The 24738-nt window shown below is 40.1% G+C and overlaps 2 protein-coding genes across 4 annotated transcripts; one reads left to right on the top strand and one right to left on the bottom strand.

The window, feature by feature from the left end:
• The first annotated feature begins 166 nt into the window (after positions 1-166).
• Positions 167-9285, top strand: ifngr2 (interferon gamma receptor 2). The gene is made up of 7 exons (XM_028995302.1): positions 167-416; positions 654-789; positions 916-1133; positions 4704-4852; positions 5004-5172; positions 7244-7401; positions 7607-9285. The coding sequence occupies exons 1-7, from the start codon at positions 359-361 to the stop codon at positions 7772-7774; spliced, it is 1056 nt and encodes a 351-aa protein (XP_028851135.1). The 5' UTR covers positions 167-358; the 3' UTR covers positions 7775-9285.
• On the bottom strand, positions 8248-21991 carry il1rl1 (interleukin 1 receptor-like 1). Of its 3 annotated transcripts, XM_028995300.1 has the most exons (12): positions 21159-21195; positions 20924-21067; positions 14114-14165; positions 13717-13948; positions 13383-13557; positions 12541-12691; positions 12384-12452; positions 11912-12038; positions 11164-11306; positions 10336-10464; positions 10104-10259; positions 8248-10027 (listed from the first exon to the last, which is right to left on the bottom strand). In XM_028995300.1, exons 2-12 carry the CDS (start codon positions 20966-20968, stop codon positions 9669-9671), a joined length of 1638 nt encoding a protein of 545 aa, XP_028851133.1. In that variant the 5' UTR covers positions 20969-21067; positions 21159-21195; the 3' UTR covers positions 8248-9668. The 3 variants fall into 3 exon arrangements, with proteins under 3 accessions (XP_028851133.1, XP_028851134.1, XP_028851132.1); XM_028995301.1 differs by lacking the exons at positions 20924-21067; positions 21159-21195 and adding an exon at positions 21946-21991; XM_028995299.1 differs by lacking the exons at positions 20924-21067; positions 21159-21195 and adding an exon at positions 19048-19148.
• Between the last annotated feature and the right edge of the window lie 2747 nt (positions 21992-24738).

The raw sequence follows: 24738 nt of genomic DNA, 5'->3' as shown, positions 1-24738 counted from the left end.
TGTAACTACTGATTGTAAGTCGCTCTGGATAAGGGCGTCTGATAAATTCTGTAAATGTAAATGTAAACAAAATAATAAGATTAATACAGGAAAATTATAAGCCAAACCGGGGAATCCCAGATTCATTCCAACCACAAACCACGTCCACTTCCGGGTTCACCATTTAACGCCCCCAAAAGGAAGGCAGGGCTTCCCGAAACACGGAACTTCGTAATATTCACGCATATTCGTAATATTCTCGCATATCGTTACTGTACGTTTTTGGGTGTGCTGCGGATACTTTTGTCTCCCGCTGTATAACCTCCAGCTAAAGTGAGACGAACATGGAATTACATGAGAAGTACACATCGTCGCAGAAATGACGGGAACGTTTCGTTTTTTCCTGGTTTGTTTCAGTTATGCCGTATTGTGTGAAGGTAAGACGGCGGCGACCTTTCTTTATCGCAGCTTCGGTCACGCTTTACTGTCCCTGGCGCTTCAGTCCGATATGTTAATATAGCTCTGTGTCTGGTCGCCTAAATGTCGAAACGTTGAATGAACCCTTTATTTTGTACAATTCGCGATCTGGAGCTACATATAGCAAACATATAGGCTTTCTGTTCATAAGTCACCAATATTTAATGTGTTTTTCTTATGGATTTATATTTGTACAGTTGTTGCTCCGTGGCAGCGGTCGAAGCCGACAAACGTGAGGCTGCACCGCAAAGAGCCGCTCTTAATGTGGCAGGACGGCGACGGTGACAGCGACAGCGGAGGCCTGCACACATCCTTCGTGGTCCAGTACGCAGAGTAAGTGTAACTTCCGTATTACAGGGTTCCCACTGACCAGGGACATTTCATAACTAGGACACTATTGTGTACAGAACTATTGTGGACTCCCAAGTGTCACCTACATTCATTCTATGTCTTGTGCAGCAGTAAAAAAGACCACTGGAAGAACGTTCCAGGCTGTGTCAGCCCCTCTGACGGCTTACGAATCTCATGTGAAGGGTTTCTGCCACACTGTAAATGTGACTTCAGTGGATTACAGGAGGAGCTGTACGGCGCTTGGATGCGTGTCCTTGTGCAGGGAGAGATGGGAAATAACACAACGCTATGGACAGAGGCTGACCAGCAGGTGCAGTGCATTCACTGTAAGTTCACACCTTCCCAGGGCCAGATGGGGTGTTGGTGAACATGGAACCAAGATTTATGGCAAGAACATAGTGCAAAGGTTGTTTTATAGTTAACTTGAAAATGACTTATAAACATGATTTTAAAAGTACATATTACTAGGACTTAACAGAAATAAAAGAATTAATAAAAAAATGCTCATAGGAGAACATGTTTTTGACAAATTAAATACTTTTTAGATTGGACTGCCTATGTCTGTGGGCATTACATTAGACTGTAGCATGCAGGCAGTGCCAAAGAGAGACAAATAGAGCTCTTATAGTCAAAATAGTCAATATTTTTGCTAATTACACAATATATTATGTGAAATATAAATAATTTATCCCATAAACATGTTTAAATATCACCTTAGCAGTCAAAACAATATATTTTGTTTACAATAACTTTATATGATATTATTTATGTGCAAAATGCATGGATTGAAACATTCAGTAGATAATGATAAAGACTGAAGTAGCATCAACAACTAAAAACTACTCTGAACTTGAGTGGAAGTAGCCAAACCAGTTCAAAAAAATACAAAGCAATGAAGTGTGCGTGTGAGAAAGATCGCTAGTGCAATAGACTGGCATGGGCACTTTTTTTTTTTTTTTTTTTAAAAAGCATTTTTCCCACTCTGCTTCTATATCATATTCTATATTTATATACTAAATATATTATACATTTTTCTCTAAATGCTACACAATTGCCTTCCTTTGTGTTTTTGTAGTGTGTATGTTTTCTGCATAGCTACTGGATACCTACAGTGCATCCACTGTATCTTAAAATGGCTGTGCACCAACACATCCCATCCAACCTGATGGAGCTTGAAAGGTGCTGCAAAGAGGAATGGGCCAAACTGCCCAAGGTGTGCCAAGCTTGTGGCATCATATTCAGAAAGACTTGAGGCTATAATTGCTGCCAAAGTATTGAGCAAAATCTTTGAATACCTATGTACATGTGCTTTCTTATTTTTATTTTTTTTTTACTTTTTTCACATTGTTATTATGGAGTAATGGGACCGCACATTGCTCAAATGCTGCCAAAACCTGCTGCCTGTGTAAAGATCAAGACAGAACTGAAAATTTGACAAATATTTTACTCATATTCAAGAAAGTCTGTAGGAGTAGGAATTGACAAGGACCTCATACAATATTATTATCACGATATATTGTGATACTGTGAATATTACAATATTCTAAAGTTCACTGAAAGTAAAAAAAAAAACAGCTGAAGTGCAAGTTGCTGTATACCATCTAGATAGGGTTGTGTCAGGGGTTGTGTAGGCTTCGGTTGTTGTTGTACTGTACATGGATGGTTCCTGCTCAAATTTGTAGTGTTACCTGTAGGGGTGTATATTGGCAAGGATCTCATGATACTATACGTATGACCATACATGTGTCATGATATGATTGTGATATAATACATTGTGATACTGTACATATTGTGATATTCTACAGATCACTGATAATGTAAAAACAGCTTAAATACAAGATGGTGTGCATGATCTGTGTGGATCACATTAAAGAGCTTTATTGTAATTTCATCTACATGTTAAATGTTCAGCTACATACACATGTTAGATGGTACATAGTGATACAAAACAATGTTTTTTAACAAAAAATTGTGGAAAAGTAAAGTAGTGCAAATACTGCTGTGCAAAATAGAACGGTGCATTAATAGATTATATTACAGATAGATAATATTAGTCAATAAAACAGAGGTTCTGTGTGTGGAAAATCCCTGAGTGTTCAGGTGTCTGATTGCCTGTGGGATGAAGCTGTTGCAAGCTAAATGCTTTAGTACCTTTTTTAGATGGCAGGAGGGTGAAGAGTGCATGTGAGGAGTGTGTGGAGTCACAATGCTGGTGGCTTTCCGGATGCAGCGTGTGTTGTAAATGTCCATTATGAAGGGAAGAGAGACTCCGATGATCTTCTGAGCTGTCCTCACTATCCCCTGTAGGGTCTTGCGGTCCGATAGGGCGCAGTTCCCAAACCAGACAGGGATACAGCTGGTCAGAATGCTCTCAATAGTCCCTCTATAGAATGTGGTGGGAGATGGGCTTTCCTCAACCTTCACAGGAAATGCTGGGCTTTCTTGGCTGTTTTCTTGAGCTGGTGTTGAGATTCCAGGAGAGGTTCACCAAGGAACTTTGTGTTCTTGATTATCTCCACACAAGATCCGTTCAGTGGGGAGTGGTCCCGCTATTCTCTTCTGAAGTCAAGAATCATCTCTTTTGTTTTGTCCACATTCAGAGATATATTGTTGACCTTACACCAGTCGTTGCATCTCTTCTCTGTACACAGACTCATCATTCTTGCGATTTGTGCCATCAGCTAAATTGATTATGTGGTTAGAGCTTTGCATCGTTGCACAGTTGTGAGTCAGCAAGATGAACAATATGGGACTGAGGACACAGCCCTGAGGAATGAACTTAAATATATGAATAGCGTTCTTGCGTATGTGTCCTTATTGTCTAGGTGGGTGAACGTCAGATGCAGGTTGGTGGTAATGGAGTCTGTGGAGTGGTTTGGACAATAGGCGAATTGAAGTGGGCCCATGGTGAAGGCCAGCAGGTCTTTGTATGTTTTATCTCGAGCCTCTCGAAGCACTTCATCATGATGGGTGTAAGTGTAATGGGACAGTTGTCATTGAGACGCGACACTGAATACTTCTTTGGCATGGACACGATGTTTGTGGCTGTGAGACACGTTGGTACAACTCCAGTGCCCAGTGAGATGTGGGTGAGAACATTAACCATCTGGTCTGCACATTCTATGAGTACTCTTCCAGGGATGATGTCAGGTCCAACAGCCTTTCGTGAGTTAACTTTGCGAAGAGTCTCAACACTCAAGAGTTAGACACAGCACCTGGTCAAGACAGGGAGTCATGTCGCTGTTTTTCCTGAAAAAAAAATTCATGATGGGACCTTTTTAACTTCGAACTGAATTGTAACTTAATTGTCTTTGCATTTTAACAAACTGATTTAGTGGACAACAAAAACGTATGGATAGATAGATAGAATTGATCTCTCATATTTTTGTGATTACACCCTGCCAGAAATGCTCAGTAGTAATTCAAAGTACCCAGCCATAGATCGTGCAGAACTGGAGGTTGTAGTCGCATGCTGATTCGCCTCTGCTGATCTCACTATAGGAAATGCTTAGCAGCACAATCCGATGGGAAAAAATTGTTTAAAAAAAATTTATTGTCTCTGTAGCAATACAGTTTCACCTTGCAAAAATATTGTGATATTATGTTGTAAACTTTTTCCATAAAAAGTGTTCAACAGCTAGTTTCATGCATTAGATGCATATAACAATAAATTCCTGGCAGAAAGTGGATAGAAGATAAGAGCAGCATGAAAATCTGCCATTTACATTTTAATTTGTACTCCTGACATATTGTAACGTTATCCTGTACTGGCCATATATGGGGTTTTAAACATGTTCTCCTCCCTGATCTTCTGTTTGTTTCAGAATGATGGATAATGGTATTTTTGAGTGTTTTTTTTTTTTTTTTTTTGAGTATTTTTGTTCTCTCTCGCTCAGATGGTTCATGTGTTCCTGAGATGATATTGACTCCCGGTCCTGATTCTCTGACTGTGGAGATAAAAAACAGGGACAGCACCCTTTGGAAGGAGTACAATGGGTTTCTGCGCTACCAAGTATACTATGGCAGAGAGGGCGGGGTCATGGAAGTGAGTACCTATCTTTGTGTCTGTCTGCCCTGCCTTCCTCTGACTCTCATCCAGGAACAAGTTCTGTTGTCTTCTGCTTTTTCAGATTCAGTGTATTTTATGTTCCTTTATGCAGTTTTCCTATCGCTCCAATTTTTTGTTTTTCTGACAGGTGTGTCATGAACAATGTCATTGCACTGAAACTGGTGAATGTGGGTCTCCGACTGTGATCCCTGGTCTAATCATGGGTGAGAGGTACTGTGTACAGGTGCAGTACCTGGTGTACCACAAGCCTTACAGCAATCGCAGTGAAGTGGTCTGTGAGCTGATACCTGAAACACGTAAGTGTATCTCACTTGGTTTACATGTATCCAGGAGGACTAGACTCATTTAATGCTACAAATTCATTTTGTTTTAACCAAGTATCGGTCAGGCACAGTACATCAAACCCCTGATGTGTAATAATTTAATTAACAATGAGCGTTTTGGGTGTGAGAGATCTAACATTTAATAATCCTTTCTTATATCGGAGGTGCTGTTGGTACGTTCAGAGGGAATGATAGTAACGGGTAATAAGTTGCTGAAACAGACACCCCACCCAGCCTGGGAAGCAGACACAGTGTCAGCATATTTATGAGTTTTATTATTAATCTTTAATGTTTCTTGTAAGATCTCTTGTTTTAATAGAGCGAGGTAACGATACAGTGTCAATACTGTACAAGCTGGGTTGCAGCTCTACGCAAATGGCAGACACTCGGTTAAGCCAGACTGTCTGCCGCCTGGTCTCGGCTCTGGCGAGTCAGGTTCATTTTTTGGTTGTAAGACTATGAGCCCGATTTTTAGATAACTTGAGTGGCGCCCGCCCATTTGGGGTGGATGCCATCTCGCCCAAAAAGACCAGGCTTCCCCAAAATGTTGGCCAGTTATTAATAAAGCCCACTTTATTTTTTGGACACCACTCCGACAACCAGCGATTTATATCGAGGATCCTGCTACAGGTCTCGTCGCTACGCCGAAACTGCGGTAATGGGCCAGAGCAAATTACTTTATATGACATCGTTTTAGCCAATTCAAGCATCTCTATAAAATTATCTTTTGTTATTTCCGACTGGCGTAGCCGGACGTTGTTAACGCCGACATGAATCACTATACTAGAATATCTATGGTTATTTTTTGCCAGCGTTTTTAAATTTGCGAGGATGTCGGGCGCTCTGGCTCCAGGAAAACACGGGATTTTATTTGCTGGTGCCGGTATCCTCACGTTTCTAATTGTGGAGTCGCCAGTGACTAGAGCTGGTGGTTTGTAGGACCTAGCAGATGCCTCGCTGAGGGGGGAGAAGCGGTTCTGAACATAAACCGGGGAGTGGTGCCCAGGTGGTGGGGGAGCTTGTGGGTCGCTTGCGTGATTTACGCCGAGCCGTCACTCAACTGCCCTGCTGTCCGGAGGGCGCTACTGGTACCGGTGCCGGGGTAGAGACACTCACCGGCTGACTGGGCTGGTGTGCGTCCAGGACTAGAAAAGAGTCGATTAAGACTTCTGTTTCCCTAATATACATTTGAGATGCACTCTTCTAGCTCGGCTATTTTCTCCGTCATTTCAGTTATTCTTCTACACTTTCCACAGGTGAAATCCTCACTACTGACAGAGTTCAACAAACTGTACATTTCACACACTGCACAGGGGATTAGTGAGGGAACTATTACTTACGTTTTTGTTGAGTTTAGGTGATTCTTAATTCAGAGGTAATTCAGGAAGTCCTTGGAAGTCCTGTTACAGCAGCTCACGCCAAACACACCAAACAGTGGAGCACCAGAAGCAGAAAGCACACGTTGACACCAGTACCATGTTCCATGTACATGTCCTGTGCACAGGGACAATATAAAATCTGTAGGTTACATGCAGTATATAACCTCTATATCTATAACCTGACAGCTTTAAATTTACATGTAAAATACCACAGCTTGAAGTTAGTATTTGTCTCTTTAAATCAGTCTCTTTAAAATTTTTAGATTTAGGATTTACAGCATTTATCAGAGCCTTTATCCAGAAGGGCCTTAAAATCAGTAGCAGACAGTCTTCCTGGAGACACTCAAGTTTAAGTGTCTTGCTCAGGGACACAATGGTCTTGCCTGTAGTTTTTTCATATTGGTTGCCAGAATCTGTTAATACATTAGTTTTCTGTGCCAATAGTAAATATAAATAGTAAATATAAATCTGTAACTGACATGACATCAGTGGCTGGTCAATTTTCTCTTTCTACTTTCAGTGGAATTAGTGCTGTTATTGTTGAGATCACAATATTTACTGGTAAATTAGATGTTTTCAAGGGTGAATTAATCTCGGTGCCCATGAGATATGATACGTTTGTGTATGTTGAGTAAGTCTCATCAATTGCCTGTGTTTTCCCATAGCGGCTGCTCGGGAGCTGCGTATTGCTGTGCCTCTAGTTGCCGTCTTCTCTGCCCTGTTGAGTCTCAGCATTGGCTGCTTTTGCCTCATCATTAAAAATCACAAGAAGGTCAAACACTGCCTCAGACCCTCCTTCGCACTACCTGACCACTTTTACCAGGTAAAGTACATTCATAACCCTAAAATCTTTGTCCCTTTATATTTTGTCATGTCTTTGTTGCGGTATTTGTATGTTTTTATGCTTAGATTGAGGAACAATGAAAAACACACAGCATCTACCCATTCTATACTGTTTGTGTCCATAAACACATCCTTAGAACAACTGTTCTATCAGCCACTCTTACCTTCTCTTTGCTGTTTTGCAGTTCTTCTCCAAGGAGTTCTCACAGGAGGACATGACCAGTTCCAGCCCTGCTTACCATCAGCCATATGAAGTTATCAGCACTGTGGAGGAACTGGATGAGGGAGGACCCAACAGTGGCAGTATGGAGGATGGAGAACAAGAAGAGGGCTGTTCAGGAGCATCAACCTGATCTTACCAGCTTCCCCAGAACTTGTACACAAGCTGAATTTCTATCCATGGCTGCATCTGGAACTGCTTCTACTTTCTGTTTCTAGCATAGATTTCAGTTTGAGATCCACCCCTGATTTAATCATCCTTGTTCGACTGTGTCAGTATTATCTCTTTCAGGTGTGTTAGGGTGTTTTTCTTCTGCTTCTTTTTCATTTTTAGAATTTCAATTCTATCCTTGTGGATCCATAGAGGTTTGATGGTCAGCATTACCAGGTGAATTGAAATGGAGCTTAAATAGAAATTGAGCTGAAAAAGATCCTTGGGTGCTTTTTCCCTGCCTATTTGGACAAAAAAATAACACCGGTATAAGTGCTTGGGAGCACTTATAGCTGGAGACAAGGGCAGGTTTTGTCTGTGAAGATTCTGTCATCCAGGTGAATTTGTGGATGCGTCTCTAGCGTAAAGAAAGAAGTCCAGTGTCCATGACTCAACTTTCAGACAAGGGCAGGTTTAATTTCTCCAGACCCATTTTTCATTCACATTATTATTATTATAATATATTATAATACATACATAATATAAAAATATATAGACACCTCTGTGTGTCTGAGATGCTGAGTTCTAAGTTGAGATCAAAGTCTAAGTGAGATCAAATGCTGTAAGATTTTTGTTACATTGAAACTGTGAACTGAATCATATAGCTTTACCTTCTCAAATAGCTGATAGTTGTTAATGATTAAGTTTAATGTGACTCACATGGGATGTTTCTCGCACTACATGACAGAATTGATTTTACTTCTGCTAATTATTAGGAGTATAATAATACCAGAAACTTGGCAAGTCAAGATTTGGGCAGGAAAACTGGACTGTCCTGAATGTCCACCCATACATACAGTCAATTTGGAGTAACCAGTCCACCTAGTGCTCATGCTTTTAGACAGCAGGAGGAAACCTGCAGCAACATGGGCAAATGGTCTCCCAAGAACAGTCTGAGCCGGGATTCAACTTTTTGAGTTGTGAGGCCACATCACCAACGTGCAGCCCATAGTGACATTAGTTATTTAAAAAAATTAATTGTTTGTTGGCCAGAGACTGACCATTTGTTTCCTGAAAAATGGGGGATGGGTTCCAATTCAGAGGGAAAAAATTGTCATATACTTACATGACAAAATCTCAGACAAGATAAGTCATACAGTTACAAGAATAATATTTTCTGAGATTGTAGCAGAACGAAGGTTTTGAAATCCTTAACAATCTATGAATATTTATGAAAAAGTCACATGTCTACTGAAATTGTCACATATTTGTCACAAAGTTAGGAAAAAAACAAGATCAAGCTTAAGTTCAGTTTTAAGTTCAAATTTTAAAAGCTTAAAATTTAAAGCTTGATTGTAACAATAGTAGTTTATTCTGAACTTGAACAATTTTTACCACTGCTCACTAATATTTCATTTTCATTTCAATGCTTTAGAATAATTCTTGAACAATAACACTAAAGGCTTATTTCTAGGAAATAAATGTTTAACAACATGGTGCTGTCCTACTTTTTATTGTCATAACTATGCTCAGATATTGACCCTCTGCAAGTCTTCTTGTATTTTTTTTTTTTTTTTGGCCTCTGCAATCTGCAGCCCTGCTAAACGTCCATTGAAAGTGAGGGAGTTTTCTTTTTCTACCCACTTTTTTGTAATACAAATCACTTTTTTTTTCACATATTTTGATTTATATTAGAGTATGTTGAAAATGTAAATACTATTACTGATATTTTTGTGGATATTTAGCTAAACATTTGGAGCAGACTGAAAATATAAATGTTTTTCTAGGGAGTTGTTCCTTGTGTCCAGAGAGGGTGATACTCAATTAAACAAAATCAAAATAACAGAACTGATCAAACAGAAAGCATGATGAGCTGTTCAGATGCAGGTGGTGATGGGTCGTGGAGGAGGTGGGGGCATCATGTAGCGCACTCTCTTCCAGAAGCGCGAGTGGGGAGAGGAGGCACTGCGCTCTCTCGGCTCCCACCGGAGGAGCTCAGTCTGCTTCAGCAGGTACTGCACACCCAGAGGCAGATGTGCATAGTCACGCATTCGACCAACCTGAACCAAGACCATACCAACAGCCCCTTGCACTAGAACAGAATGCAGCACCATATGCCAATCATAGCCCACAGTAGGTTGAGTTGTGGTCTTCTGAACTCTGTATGGCGAAGATGTCAGGATGATCATCAGCCTTCGGCTCAGATGAATGTGCTCCTCCACTTGCTTTGCAAGATCTGGGGTTATTATAAAATGATTGTTATTCATAAAGAACCATAAAAACATTGACTAAACACCCACTCGATCACCCACCTTCACCCGGTAAAGAATCTCGGCTGTGGATGAAAAGTTTGAAACCACATTGTTTCTCCAATACAGTAGGTAAAGTAGAGAAGAGGAACCCAGAGACAGTCTCATCATGCACACTGTCTGGCTGATATATTACATATGCATCATAGAGTTTTCCATCTGCAAATGAAAGTCACTGGAAAACAATTTCCCCTTAAACATTAAAACAGAATATCATTGTATTATAGTTACGCACCCTCTTCTTGTTGAGTCCCTCTCAAAAAAAGAGCCAGATCTATGGCAAAGTACTTTGCTGCCATTGTGACAAGCAGGCAAACCAACAGCACATAGGCACATCGCAAAATCAAGGTGAAGAAAAAACACTCTGTAGATCAAACAGAAAGAAAAAAGCAATGCACATACAGGAACACAACACTCACACATGCACACATACTTTATAATTATTATTAATGTAATAAGGATAGAACAATATACTCAACATACTATTCAATAGGATTCACAGACTAATTTTTAAATAAATAACTAAATAAATAAATAGTGGCTGTAGCTGTAATCAGACGGTTGGGGGTTCAAATCCCAAACTGTCAAGGTGCCACTGAGGTCCCCTTGATCAAGATACCATTTTTCAACAAGCCTTAGTTTTATTTGTAACATGCTTACATGTACTACACAATTGCCCCTTAAGACCCTTGTACTTAGTTTAATATGCGTTTATGGTGTTTACGAACATGCCTGAACATAATAAAGAATTCACATACACATCCAAATATTTCAGTACCGTCCCAGTTCCCACGTATAATTTTGCCTCCTGGCCTCATCCATTAGGCATGGGGAGATCATGAATAGATGTGTCCTGCTTTATAGCTCTTGCTAACAGCTCTATAAAGAGCTCAAATTAGACTATAGAGAATGGGCAATCTTGTATTCCACCTGACCTTATTATGATGTGCAATAATCTGTAAAAAGGCAATTTACTCATACTTTACATTAACTATCATGTAAATTTCATATAATGCATTCACCCAGTTTCACTGTACACATGCATTCATAATTTCTACTGTACCCTCCACTTTGAGGTAGATGGTGACTGAGTTCCACTCCATGCCATTCATAGCCATACACCTGAAGTGTGTGTGCAAATCTTGCTGGGTCACAGAACTGATGTAGAGTACCGTACTGAACACACTTTCACTGCCCTTGTCATTCCTACACAATGACAAAAGAAGCAGCAATTAACAGGGTCCAAGCATTGTAAGACCCAGTCCACCAAGACACAATGCTGCCATGGTTTGAACTATACAGGCCAGTGGCCGAAATGTAAGTGTCCAAATTCAACACAATTTGTACTTCACCATCTAAGTGCACGTTAACACGTTGATACATTTTTTTGTGAATAATAACCAAGAATTACCATCATGTTCACATGTTAGCAGATGTGTTGAAAAAACACAGACAAGACTCCAATAATGTTTCACGCAATATGCAACTGATTAAAAATCCAATATGGTGGCAATAAGTTGGTGTGGTCTCATTAAATTCATTTTAAGCCAATTCTTATCAAAAAAATTGAAAGAATCAGACAAACTGTGTTTCTAATAGCTCTACCTATTGGTGTAATAGTGCAGCTAGTAGTGCCTGAGCAGACTCTGGACCTACCTGCCAAGTTTGAAAACTGTACATTACTGTGCCTTACATTCGTGTAGAAAATATTAAGGATACAAAATCTGCTGGTTGGATGTCTAAAAATTAAATATCATATTACCACTACTAATTCTTACAAAAACCTCCCCCCAACACACTCACAGACACACCTTGTAGTCCTCTCTGTGTAGCCGTTGCTTTTATTTATCCTACTGTTGTTGCGCTCCCAGAAAATAGAACATTGTGACATAACATTAATGCCACAGAAAACACGGCATTCGAGTTGTACAGATGAGCCTTGAGAAAAGATGACAGTATGAAAGAAACAGTTTTTAACAGTGTTAAATATACTACACTATACTACACGAGGCAGAATGATGACATAAGAAGTTAACATCTTGCTCCCAGTGTCCCAAAATGGGCTCCAGATACTGTGATACAGATCTGGATTCAACAGCACTAATGTTTAATGTTTTAATGTTTAATGTTTAAAATGTAATGAATTGGCTTGGTGTTGCAAGAATGGAGCACAGAAGGGAGTGGAAGACCACAATAATCTGACATGTTTTATATCATGATTAGTATATCAAACTTGGCCTTGGTTTTAAGTTGCCATTTAGGTGTGTGTATAATTCTCTTTACCCAGTTGAGCAGGTACTGTAGATCTGTTGATAGGGAGTCTGATTACAGGTGAATGAAGGACTGATACTTCTGTACACAAGAGGAGATTAAAAGGATAAAACAAATGAGTAAACTTGAACACTTGCACATTTATTTGTGCCAGCATGTGTATGTGTACCTTCGACCATGAAGTTCCTTGATGCAGATATGTTGAAGGTCTGCCCAAAATGTTTCCAAGTACACAGGCATGTATATAAACCCTCATCTGACTTCTGTGCATTTATCAAACGAAGAACTTTCCCATTTTGCCCAGGAATGAGCTGGAAATTCTGAGACACAATAAGTAATTTCCCTGCAGGTCAGACAGCACTAAGAAGAGGTACAAAGCAGAGTTCTGGAAGCAAGTTTGGTCATTTCATTCATCAATTCATGCAATCATTTATGGGTGGATTTGTTCCACCATGGGAAACAGCAAATATTTTATAGGATTAATCCATTTTTAAAATCTGTTGTAACAGGTATGTGCAGTTGTGTTTGGAAGATTATGTATAATCATCATTAGTAGGAATGTGTTTCATTCCATTAATCTAATGGGTAAACCATGTCTCCTTGAACTCATTGCCATCATTGATTGCCATCAATGGTGTATTACACCATTGCAGGTGACGTAAGCGCTTCATCCCTTGCCTTGTAAAACAAGTCTAACTACCCTGTGTTGGGGAAAGTTGTCATTTTTTACTGAGAGGCTATCTCATAGAATTCAATCCAGTTGCAGTGTTAACGTGTGTTACACGCACACAGCAGTTTAATTCTGTCTTCACATAAAACATTTTTTACCACTTTTCTATTATGAATTCAACCAACTTCTAACTTCTAAACCATTTGTCTTCCACAACTGAAAATGGAAGACAATTCCTTATTCCTGTTCTCTAAGTTCCCCCTCTTTTCCAAGCCCAAAAAGCTATAGGCCATACAGTAGATAATGGTGTCTCTCTGGGACAGGAAAGTATAGTACAGTACCTTAAACCATGTCAGCTGTCCATTTCCCTCCTCACACATCAGGTAGGCTTGTTCAGGGCAGGGAATAGGTGGGTTCTGAGAGTGCATGCGAATCTCAGAAAACATTAGCATTTCAGAGCCGAGAAAATGGGCTTCATACGCTTTCACATCTGCCCCAAGGGCACACTCACCAGCACTGCACTCAAACACACACATACACACACAATAAAGACCCAGCCAATGCAGTTGCATGTCATTGCAACAGAATGTTACAGGGTCATGTTGCTAGACAAGCAGAGAATGCTAAATTGTCATGTGTGTGTGTGTGTGTGTGTGTGTGTGTGTGCTGAATCACCATATATATGTGTAAATTCCTGAGTCATTGGGTGAGATGGGCAGGAAGCACAACATAGACCCATTCTGATGGACTTGAGCTCTTACTGACTGTGCAATTTCTGTGTTGTTGTGAGTCCACACACACAAAGACTTGGCTGACATGTCTAATTCAAACGCAGGAACAATGCAGAAGCCCTCTCCTTCCAGAGCACTCCATTCATCCTCATTTCTACAGACCAGGCTCCTTTCATCTGCAAGACAGCAGGCAGTGGTAGTGTGTCACGTCACATGTGTGTTCTCTGTGTTCTAGTCCTGATCAGGTATACTGAATAAATCTTAATTAGACCTGAGCAAGAGCTTTTTTATTGATTCATATTTGCATTTCAATATGTGAGAAAATGTGTGTGTTGACTCACAGGTGTTTGTGTAGATGTCCAGAGGCAAACATACCGGGATCAATAGCAGGATCTACAAACACAAAGAACAACATCATTATTAATCCATTAAGGCTACTCATCATCACCCCTATCCCAAGACCTATGTCTGCTGTTATGAAACTGATGGACATTTCCTGCATCAACAATACAAATCCTACAAAAACCTTTTCGTGTGTATGTGTGGTTTTATGTTATGATCTCAGCAAATGATACTCAGCAAAACTCTTTTACATTTACATTTACAGCATTTATCAGACGCCCTTATCCAGATCGACTTACAATCAGTAGTTACAGGGACAGTCCCCCCCTGGAGCAACTTAGGGTTAAGTGTCTTGCTCAGGAACACAATGGTAGTAAGTGGGATTTGAACCTGGGTCTTCTGGTTCATAGGCGAGTGTGTTACCCTCTAGGCTACTACCGTGATAACAATGATAACAATGAAAGTGAAGTGATTGTCATTGTGATGCAGCACATGGTGACACAACAAAAATCATCCTCTGCATTATTTGAAATAATGGTGATTTAATAAATCAAATCCTGTCCTCGGTATTTAACCCATTACCTGAAGGAGCAGTGGGCAGCCATGGCAGGCGCCCGGGGAGCAGAGTGTGGGGACGGTACTTTGCTCAGTGTTACCTCAGTGGCACGCTGGTGGTTCCAGATTCGAACCGGCAATCTTCCAATGACAAGTTCATTTCCTTTCTTGCTAAGCCCACCACTGCCCCAATAAGATTGCTTGTGTGGTATGGCTCAACGTTTTTTAGACAACTGTTGCGATTAGATGTTTAGGATGTGCTTAAGATTAGAATTACTTTTCTCTTAAATATACTTAAGAGCCCTGTTTAATCTAAATACACTAAGTAGCCAACTTGACAATTCCATCATTTCCATTGTCAGGATTGCCTGCAGCTGGGCTCCACACCTGACTCCAATCCTGACGCCCCATAAATGCCGGAAGTTTCCGCCCCTTCTGGGTCTCTGGCATTTTCGTGAACTCTCTGCACGAACTTGACCTGGTTTAGTTTCATGTGTTTTTGAGTTCTGGCAATCGCCACACGCCTACGGGTTAGTTTCAGTTCTTTATTTAAGTTAAATCGTTTTCGGCCACCGCGCCCGTCTTTATTTGTGTTTATTGTTTATTTAATAATAAAAAAAACCCTTCCCAGCATGTCAGACCTCTGCGCTTCCTTCCCCCGTAAGTCCGTAGTCGTGACATCCATCATGTGTAAACATATATAGTGAAAACTTATTTAATATCTAGGGGAACACTATGAAATAATTCACTAATTAGTTTGGGCTCTATTTTGGCCCAGCGTTAATTTCTGAGCATGGTGCAGGATGCAATTTACAACTTATTTTGAATCATGCATTCGAGCATTAGGTGCTCGGTGGAATCCTAATTTCATCTTCATGCAATATGCAATAAGGAAAGAAATGGGAGAAAAGAGGGTTCATGTCAATGAGAGGACATTAAATTAAGTTGTCGGATTGTGAAGTCTGTGTAAGACTTGAAAGAAGTTACTCACAAGATGGTGACAGAACCTTTGCTTCACTGTGGCACAGATAAAGATGATTACTTATTATGATTACTTATTACGCTGAAGATAATCATGTCTCACATATTAAAAATATAAAAAATAACCTTAATAAATAACATTTCAAATGTAGTAGGTAGTCTGGATGTGGTGTGGAAGCACTTCATCAGGCTGGCCTTGAGCATCGCTGTCAATGTCAAGTTTATTTATATAGCACTATTACAACAACAGAATTGATCATGTTCTTTTTACCATATGGTAAAATCAAGCAGATTAGGAAGCCATTGCAAACCTGCCAGGACCGGTTGGATGTGGTCATATTTTCTTGAACCTGTTTGGTGTTGCATATCTGCGTTCTGGACAAATTGCTACCGATGAAGGTGCAATAATCCAGTCAAGGGATAACAAAATCGTGAATCAACTTTCCTAGGTTTGTGGAAGGGAGTTAAAATGCAGCTTTTGCAATCTGATTCAGTTGGTAAAAAATCATCTAAAAAAACAGCCAAGGGTACGAGGGCTTTTATTAGCTTCTCACACCACGATTTTAGTCTTAACCACTTATTCAGTCTAATCTCAAGAACCCTTAAAAGTGCTGTTTCAGTTTTATGATAAGGTTTAAACCCAGATTGGATTTTCTTCAGTAAGCGTAAGCATCTAGAAAAGTCTGAAGTTGGATAAACACAATCTTTTATAAAATCCTGGATGTAAAAGGAAGTTTTGATTTTGGCCTAAAATTATACAGATCCCTAGGAGTGCTACAGACTGATTGTCATTCAGTGATGATGTTGGTGATTTATTAGGCAGTGGACTAATGGTAGTGTCTTTGAAACACTGTGGAGCAATGGCTTGTCTCAGGGAGATAATCTAGATGTCTTTGAGAACAACATTCAGTTAGTCAGCACAGTCTCTGAGTGCACACCCTGGTATGTTGCTTACCATGGATTGACCCTTCGCAGGGTTCTCTTGACATCTTTGGCTTTTATGGCTATTGTGTTGTTATTGTTCTAGGAACAGCTGATTGAGGAAGTCTGTGCTATCATCAGAAGGTGGTGGGGTGGATTTATAGTCCGTAATAGAACGGAAGCTGTGCCACATGTGTTTGGAATGGTTTGTGTCAGTGAAGTGACTCTGGATTTTATACCCATCAGCATGTTTTGTTGCTCTCACACCATGGTTCAAGTTAGCTTGAGTGGATCTGAGAGCGTCTCTGTACCCAGATTTGAAGGCTTTATTATGTGCTCCCAGAAGCATATACACCTCCCTGGTAAGCCATGATTTCTTAGTGGCAAGTGTGATGAGGGTCAGGGTCACATCCTCCACACACACAATACTTTCACAGACTCTGCAAACTCCTCCAGGTTTATGTGCTGGTTAATCGTGTCATCCTATCTAAACACAATGGGTTCATGGGATCCAACTCAGCAATCTTCTTCCTCCAAACATGAGATCTATTTTGGTCTAATCTGACCACATGACATTCTCCCAGTCCTCCTCTGGATCATCCAGATGGTCTCATGACAACGTAGATTGTTACTAATTTGTTAATACCTTTGTTACTGTGGTCCCAGCTCTCTCCTGTTCCCCCTTTGTACTTCTCAAGACCATGTACCCCATGAGGTGAGAGCTTGCATGGATGGAACAAGGTACATTGTGAATGATATAGTATTTATTCCATTTTCTAATGATTGCTAAATATTTCATTGCTTCAATGTCTATTGTGGATTGGCTCATCCCAGTATTGTGCAGGTGTTGAATTTTGCCTTAGCTTTGGTCTTGGCCATGGTGGAGGTTGGAGTCTGACTATTTGTAGGTGTGGACAGGCATCTTTTATACAGATAAAATCACACAGTGTGATTTCCTGGATTTTTTTTTACATTTCTGTCTTTCACAGTTGAAGTGAACTGAAGTTGAAGTGAAGTTAAGACTCTTTATTGCCCTTAAATGGTGAGTTTTCATGGTAGAGTTTGTGCACGGTTGGGACAAAAACCTTATATTTAGAGCCAGGTGGGCTGAGTCAGCTCAACTGCCCACCTACACTAAACTGTGTTTAACTCCCATATAACACATCTCAACATGCAACATGAACTATTAACTTTACCCAACTATTTACAACCCACTAATTTTCCCATTTGTTTACTTAGACTATCGCTCGTAGCCTGCACAAAGCATGCTGGTACCCTTTTTACGGTACTGAACTTAATTTTAATGGTGAAATACTGTGATTTTAATGGTGTGTTTTGTGTTTCCCATACTAGTAACATCATGTACAGCACATTTATAAAACCAGGGAAGACAATAAGATGTCGAATAAGGCATAAGAAATAAATGGTGCTGGGCTTGGATAGAGGAGCTGCGTCATGACAAAAAGCCCTTTGAAGCTGGTCATTGACAACGGTTCCGGTAACCAGGAGCAGGCTTCTGCATTTTTTTGAGCAAGGAAGCTGCTGTATGGAACTAGAGGGAAAAAAGTTTTGTCACGGCACAGATTAGGCCCCAGTCATAAAGAAGCAGTCTGAGCAACGCAACACCCCTCACAATAGAGCTGTAAATCTTGCTGGGTTCAGGCCGGGTCCAGCTTGTGTGGTAAATGAGCGATCAGCAAACACGGTAAAAGTGTTTCATATCTTGTAAATTAGTTTTATTAAATGCAATTTTTTTTTACGAAATGTTAATTTGACCAATCACATGAAAAAGGTCTGTCTGAGAAGCACATTTATATTTTTTCAAATTTCTATTTTGCATTTTCATTCATTTATTATTCCTCATTTATTTAATAAAAAATTGTTTTGAATAAACTTTACTGTTTTAGTGTCCGTTACTCAATTCAATGTTTTACTATAATTGCCACCTACTGACCTCTCTTCTGACCACCTACTGTAGTATTTCAATAGCCAGGTAATGGACTAGTTAAAAGCAGGGATGGATTACTGAACAGGCTCACGGTCTATTCCCACAGATGCTACTGTAAATATAGACTTATACTGAGTTTGTTCAAGTCTGAATATTGCTGATGTCTGAATATTGTTTGTTTATTTCTGAACAATTTGTAATTTAAGGGAAAAAAATCTCACTGTGGAGCATACCCATGAACCCTGCTTGACAATAATAATGATCAGGTTATACACAAGCTTTTTATAGATCTGCTCCCCCAACACTTCTAGGCTCAGGATTTTTTGGTGTATAGAAATATTAAAATTAAAATATTAATGTGAAGTCCACCGCAAAATATTGCCTGTAAACTATAGGAGTCAATTTTACAGTGTAAAATTCAAGAAACCCAATCAAAATCACAGTAATGATAATGAATGAAATAACAGTTGTAGTTTGAGCTGGTCAGTAGTGATGAATCTAAATCTAGTGAGGATCTGTTTGCTTTACCTTTAGTGGATCCATGTAGAAAACTGTCTCAGAATTTTTTGTATGTCCTTCTTGTTGTGTAACTGTCAATGGTTTTAGCTTCATCTAGTCATGTGTATTTTACATGGGGAGGAGAGAGGAACTTAACACAGAACATCTTAATCATCTTTGCTTACAACATGCTTTTCTTGAGCAGGATAAGTTATCAGATGACCATGCATATGCACACACACAACCCACACACACTCCACAAATCTACATATAATATATGTCATAGAGGCATTAAGGAGGTCTTACTTTGTTATAAATATGCTTATCATATGTTTGCATATGTTAATCTATTTTTGCAGTTAAGGATACTACATTCAAACATGTTTTTATGAGAAGCGGGTACTCTCAGAGATATGAGTTGAGGGATAGAAGTTTTTATAAATCAGACTGAACCAACTGTTTTCAAGTTGTATACATTCAGATGGCCAAGAAAATGGACTAGCTGCTGTGTGCATACTCCATATTTACCCACATTTAACTCAGAAGCATCTGCCTTCAGATAAAAATGTAACCTCAGTGGATAATGCACATCAAATAAAAACAGTGTAAATAGTAAACAGTGTACATATACACAAAGATGTTCAGTTCACCACTTGACGTGTTTTTTATAATTATTTTTTATACAAACCTACAAAGTTGTGTGATACCAATGTAATATCATATAAATCATTTTAACTTGAAGCGTGTTTATTGTACAAAGTGTGTTTATTGTACAAATCATCACCAGCCCTGCACTGACACCATTTGCAGGTTGAGACATACTGTATGTGATTTATATAAGAAATAAATGTTGTTGTTGTTGTTGTGGTTTTATTGCCGAAAATAGTTTAACTAACATATTCCATTTACTTCTAAAGTGTAAAAAAGCCATAGTGTTTAATACTTTGCATTTGTATATTTAAAATGTAGCTAATAAGATTACACAGAACAAAATACACCCTTTAACCAAAGTGCAAAGTGCTGCCAAGAATGAAGCAACAGATGCATTTATATGTTTACAGGACAAGAATAGTATCTGGATGCATGTTACAGAAAGTAACATCAATTTCCTTCTTAAGTTTCAACAAAAGAAACATATGTATTCCCATTTGCAGTAATGTGGTCAAGCAATAACATTATTTTTTATATTTTTTATTTGGAATAGATCTGTATGTAAAAGGCAGTGTTGGGAAAATAATATTTCTTAAGCATCTATTATTCTACCATAAATAAATTCCTTTTCTTCATGATGTGCTTATTGATAACTGTTTTACATAAGCATGAGCAACTGGATGACTGAGATAACCTTGACAGGAAGCCAGTGTGTCTGCAGCATGTAACTGATGTGTTAAGAGCTTCCTGTATACAAGTCTCTCAAAAGAACATCGTTTCAAAAGAATACCTGACTATTTTAATATGTAACTTGCTCTACTGATAAACTTGCTAGCAATTATGGGTCAAAGATTCAAGGATTTTGGATTGTTCAGAGACTGCTTCTGTGCTAGCAAAGAAGCAGTTTCTGAACTATCAGAAATCCTTTCTCAGTTGTTCCATGTTGTACAAGATAAAAAAAAATATTATTAAATCCACTGGACTCCTCACAAAAATGTTGAAGATTAAATTAATAACTAACAGGCAGTGGTCAAGTCAATGTTAGTGATCAAGTCCATGTGGGGATTTCAACCAGCATAACCCTACTACCACTGGATGATGAGCCATCGATTCACCCATTAAAACACATGCCAAAAGGTTTTAACTTGTCATATGAATCAATGTGCCAAATATAATCAGGTTCCTTTGAGAAGTACTCTCTCCTGTGAAGTTTCCATATTTGCCTGTATGCTGACTACCGCCCTGTAGCCCTCACCTCAGTAGTGATGAAGATCTTTGAATGGCTGGTCAGAGACTTCATAATTTCTTCGCTACACTTGACCCACTGCAGTTTGCGTACCGTCCCAACCGATTCACAGATGACGCCATTTCACATCTCCTGCACACAGCACTCACCCACCTGGACACGGAAGGGAAATTATGTTAAAATGCTTTTCATTGACTACAGTTCAGCATTTAACACAATAATCCCTTCCACACTCACCACCTACCTGGAGCACCTGGGACTCAGCTCATCTCTCTGTCAGTGGATCTCCAACTTCCTAACTGGGAGACCACAGGCAGTAAGGATGGGTGGACATGTCTCAGCCACCATCACCCTCAGCACTGAAGTACCCCAGGGCTGTGTTTTGAGCCCCCTGCTGTACTGTACACATACGAATGTGCAACCACTACAAACTCCAACACCATCATCAAGATTGCTGACGAAACCGTCATGGTGGGCCTGGCGAACTGGTGCCAGAGTAACAATCTCCACCTGAACGTCAGCAAGACAAAGGAGTTAATAGTGGACTTCAGTACCAAGCAGGAGAGGACCTACCAGACCCCTGTCATCAACAGGATGGCAGATGTTTTTCTAAATCGGTCTTAAGTTTTTACACCAAATGGTTTTTAAAGGGAAAAAAAATTTGATGTTTGGTCTGTTTTGAGAGTTGAAATTGTCATGGCCAACGCGCCTCCAGCCCGCTAGAGGGCACCTCACCAGCCTGGGAGACGACGACCCGGAAGAGGAAATGGAAGCGGGCGGTGGCAAGTATAAAAGGGAGGTAACACCAAGGAGACACGCCCGCTCTTTGTATGAGTTAAATGAGTTGTATGAGTTTACTCGCCAGAGACACTAGCTCTCTTACCCACGACCTACGATAATTGAGATTCCCGTAATACGACCTTCGCCTGCCCACGACTTCGAGAATTGCCTGATCCCCTGGAAACCACGAAAGGAACCCCGACCGGAACTTCCTGACTACAACCTCTTCCTGCCCCTGACCTTGAACCTACCTGACCCATCGGTTAAGACGGGATTCCATGCTCCCCTACCTTCCTGCCGCCCAAGACCTACTCCCGTCCAGTCCAAGATCCCGAACCATCCTGAAACCCGCCGTCTTCCGGTTCTCCTCTGCCCCGGTCCTTCCCAAAGATCCCGAACTGACTCCCCGCTGCGTTGCAGCGCGTCCATTACTTCCTCATTCCTCGCCGGCCAGGCGCCCCCGGTCCTCCTGCCCCGCTCGCCCAGCGTCCTCTACCGGTACGACGGCTTATCCCCACGCCGAAAGTATGTCTGCAACTACGTCATCGAATTCCCCCTGTGACAGAAATATATATATATGCACACACACACACACACGGCCACAGGAATAACTTGTTGTTACTTGCAGAAGCTACTGGTGACACTGTGAAATCTGATTGCATTGTATGTTTAGGACCTTGCCCAAGATTGTCCCCACTCCACCCGAACTGAATTTTACCTGTCTTATCCAACTTATGACTCAAGATAACCTTGATTCTGTTTGCTCTTCTTGGGATCTCCCTTTTCCTGTAGGACCAAAAACTGATGTTCTCCCTGTTTTTGATGCTGAAGTAGCTCATAACAATTTTACTTGTTTTGTTAACCCTTCCCCTGGTAATATCCATGTTGGTACTGTGAATGTTCAAAAAGTTCCCCTCCTTCTCTATTTGCGACTCCCCCAACAGAACCCCAACAAACCCCAGACCCCTAGTAACAATGATGTAACTCTTGTTCATAGTGGTCAATCATGCTTTGAATCAAGCTCCTCCTCATATAACACTATATCTTGATTGATATACTTGTTGTTGATTTTCATTTTAAATTGTTTGTTTTTTAATAATTTTTTCGCCTTTAGTTTTGAGTTTATATTTTTATTTCAATACAACTGCCTGTGATGAGTTACCTTAAACCTTTTATGGAGTGGTATACTTTGATGTTTCTGGTTGTATATTACGTTACTTTGTAATTTTGCATCAATTTGCTGCATACTTTTTAATCATTTTTATAATAATTTTTTATCCTTTGAATTTTGTGTTATTATGTAATTATGTACACCTCACCTTATGTACACATCATATAAATTTTTGTGCCTATAGTAGTGATCATTAATCCAAAAAAAAAAAAAAATTATGGCAGAATTTCCACCACAGTGGACAGCTTTCGTTACCTCAGTGTTCACATCACGCACGACCTGTCATGGTCCTGTCACATCAACACCGTGGTGAAAAAGGCCCGGCAGTGTCTCTACCACCTCAGACGCCTGAGAGACTTCAGACTGCCCTCCAAGGTGCTCAGGAACTTCTACTCCTGCACCATAGAGAGCATCCTAACGGGAAACATCTCAACCTGGTTCGGGAACAGCACCTTGCAGGACAGGCGCCCTACAGGGGGTGGTTTGATCAGTCGACCGGATCATCCGTACCAAGCTCCCTGACCTTCAATACAAACGGTGCTGGACCAGGCCCAGGAAGATTGTGAAGGACCTCAGCCACCCCAGCAATGGACTCTTCTCTCTGCTGCGATCAGGGAAGCGCTTCCGCTGAAGTCCAACACAGAGAGAATGAGGAGCAGCTTCTTCCCACAGGCTATTCAAGCTCTCAACAACCACAACACTTCATAGAACTCTAATACACTCCAGCACTTTCACTTTCACTCTCAATCACTTCTGGACTCAATTCCCCTAGAAATCCTTGCACAAACTTTTAATTTAATTTTTTAACTCTTTTTATCCTTGCACGTTTACCCTGTTATACTTTGTCACTTTTTACTTTGACTTTGACTCCACCTATTTGCACACCACCTATTTCCACACCTTCACCCTACCTATTACACATATTTTATGTTTTAAAGACATAAAAATGTAATGTTTAAAGACATAAAAGTGTAATTATATTATATATTCTATATTCTATTTTTTTCAAAATATCCACCCTTTGCTCTGATTACTGCTTTGCACACTCTTGGCATTCTCTCGATGAGCTTCAAGAGGTCGTCACCTGAAATGGTTTTCCAACAGTCTTGAAGGAGTTTCCAGCGGTGTCTAGAACTTGTTGGTCCCTTTGCCTTCACTCTGCGGTCCAGCTCACCCCAAACCATCTGGATTGGGGTCAGGTCCGGTGACTGTATAGGCCAGGTCTCCACTTTTTGTTAAGTACATAACTCCACATGTGTTCATTCATAGTTTTAATGCCTTCAGTGAGAATCTACCAATGTAAATGGTCATGAGAATAAAGAAAACACATTGAATGAGAAGGTGTGTCCGGACTGTTGGCCTGTACTGTATCAGGAAAGCTAAATCCTATTCATATTGGAAAGTTTCAGGAAATGTTTTTTAGGCAGCAACTAGTGCAGCTGTGCCACATTCATCAGATCAAACTAATCAAAACTGGAGAGAACATTTACATTTATGGAATTTGGCAGACGCCCTAATCCAGACTTACAATGTGCATGTTACCATCAATGAAGTAATCAGTTCTGGTTCACAAGGACTAAAACCATGAATACAATAATTTTATTCACTTTGTTGTGCATAAGTCAGACTATAAGAAAGTTACAGAAACACTCACATATTTCAATGTCATCTGCCATTCTCTCGCATTGTTGTGTATCTGTGCTCCAAGGTAAATGCATATCCATCAGTGATCTCAATTTTATTTTATAACCAGGGAACAGTGCACCTGCAGCCTTTACAAATGCTTCTTTAACAACTTCCTAGTGCTTGAAAAATGTCGTTTTTAGCAAGAATGTGACTATTGTATCGGCTTGACAAAAATTCACTGCTGTGC

The sequence above is a fragment of the Denticeps clupeoides genome, chromosome 11, assembly GCF_900700375.1.
Source record: "Denticeps clupeoides chromosome 11, fDenClu1.1, whole genome shotgun sequence".
Lineage (NCBI taxonomy): Eukaryota > Metazoa > Chordata > Actinopteri > Clupeiformes > Denticipitidae > Denticeps > Denticeps clupeoides.
The sequence above is the reverse complement of the archived record's forward strand: the minus strand, read 5'-3'. Positions and strand labels throughout refer to the sequence as shown.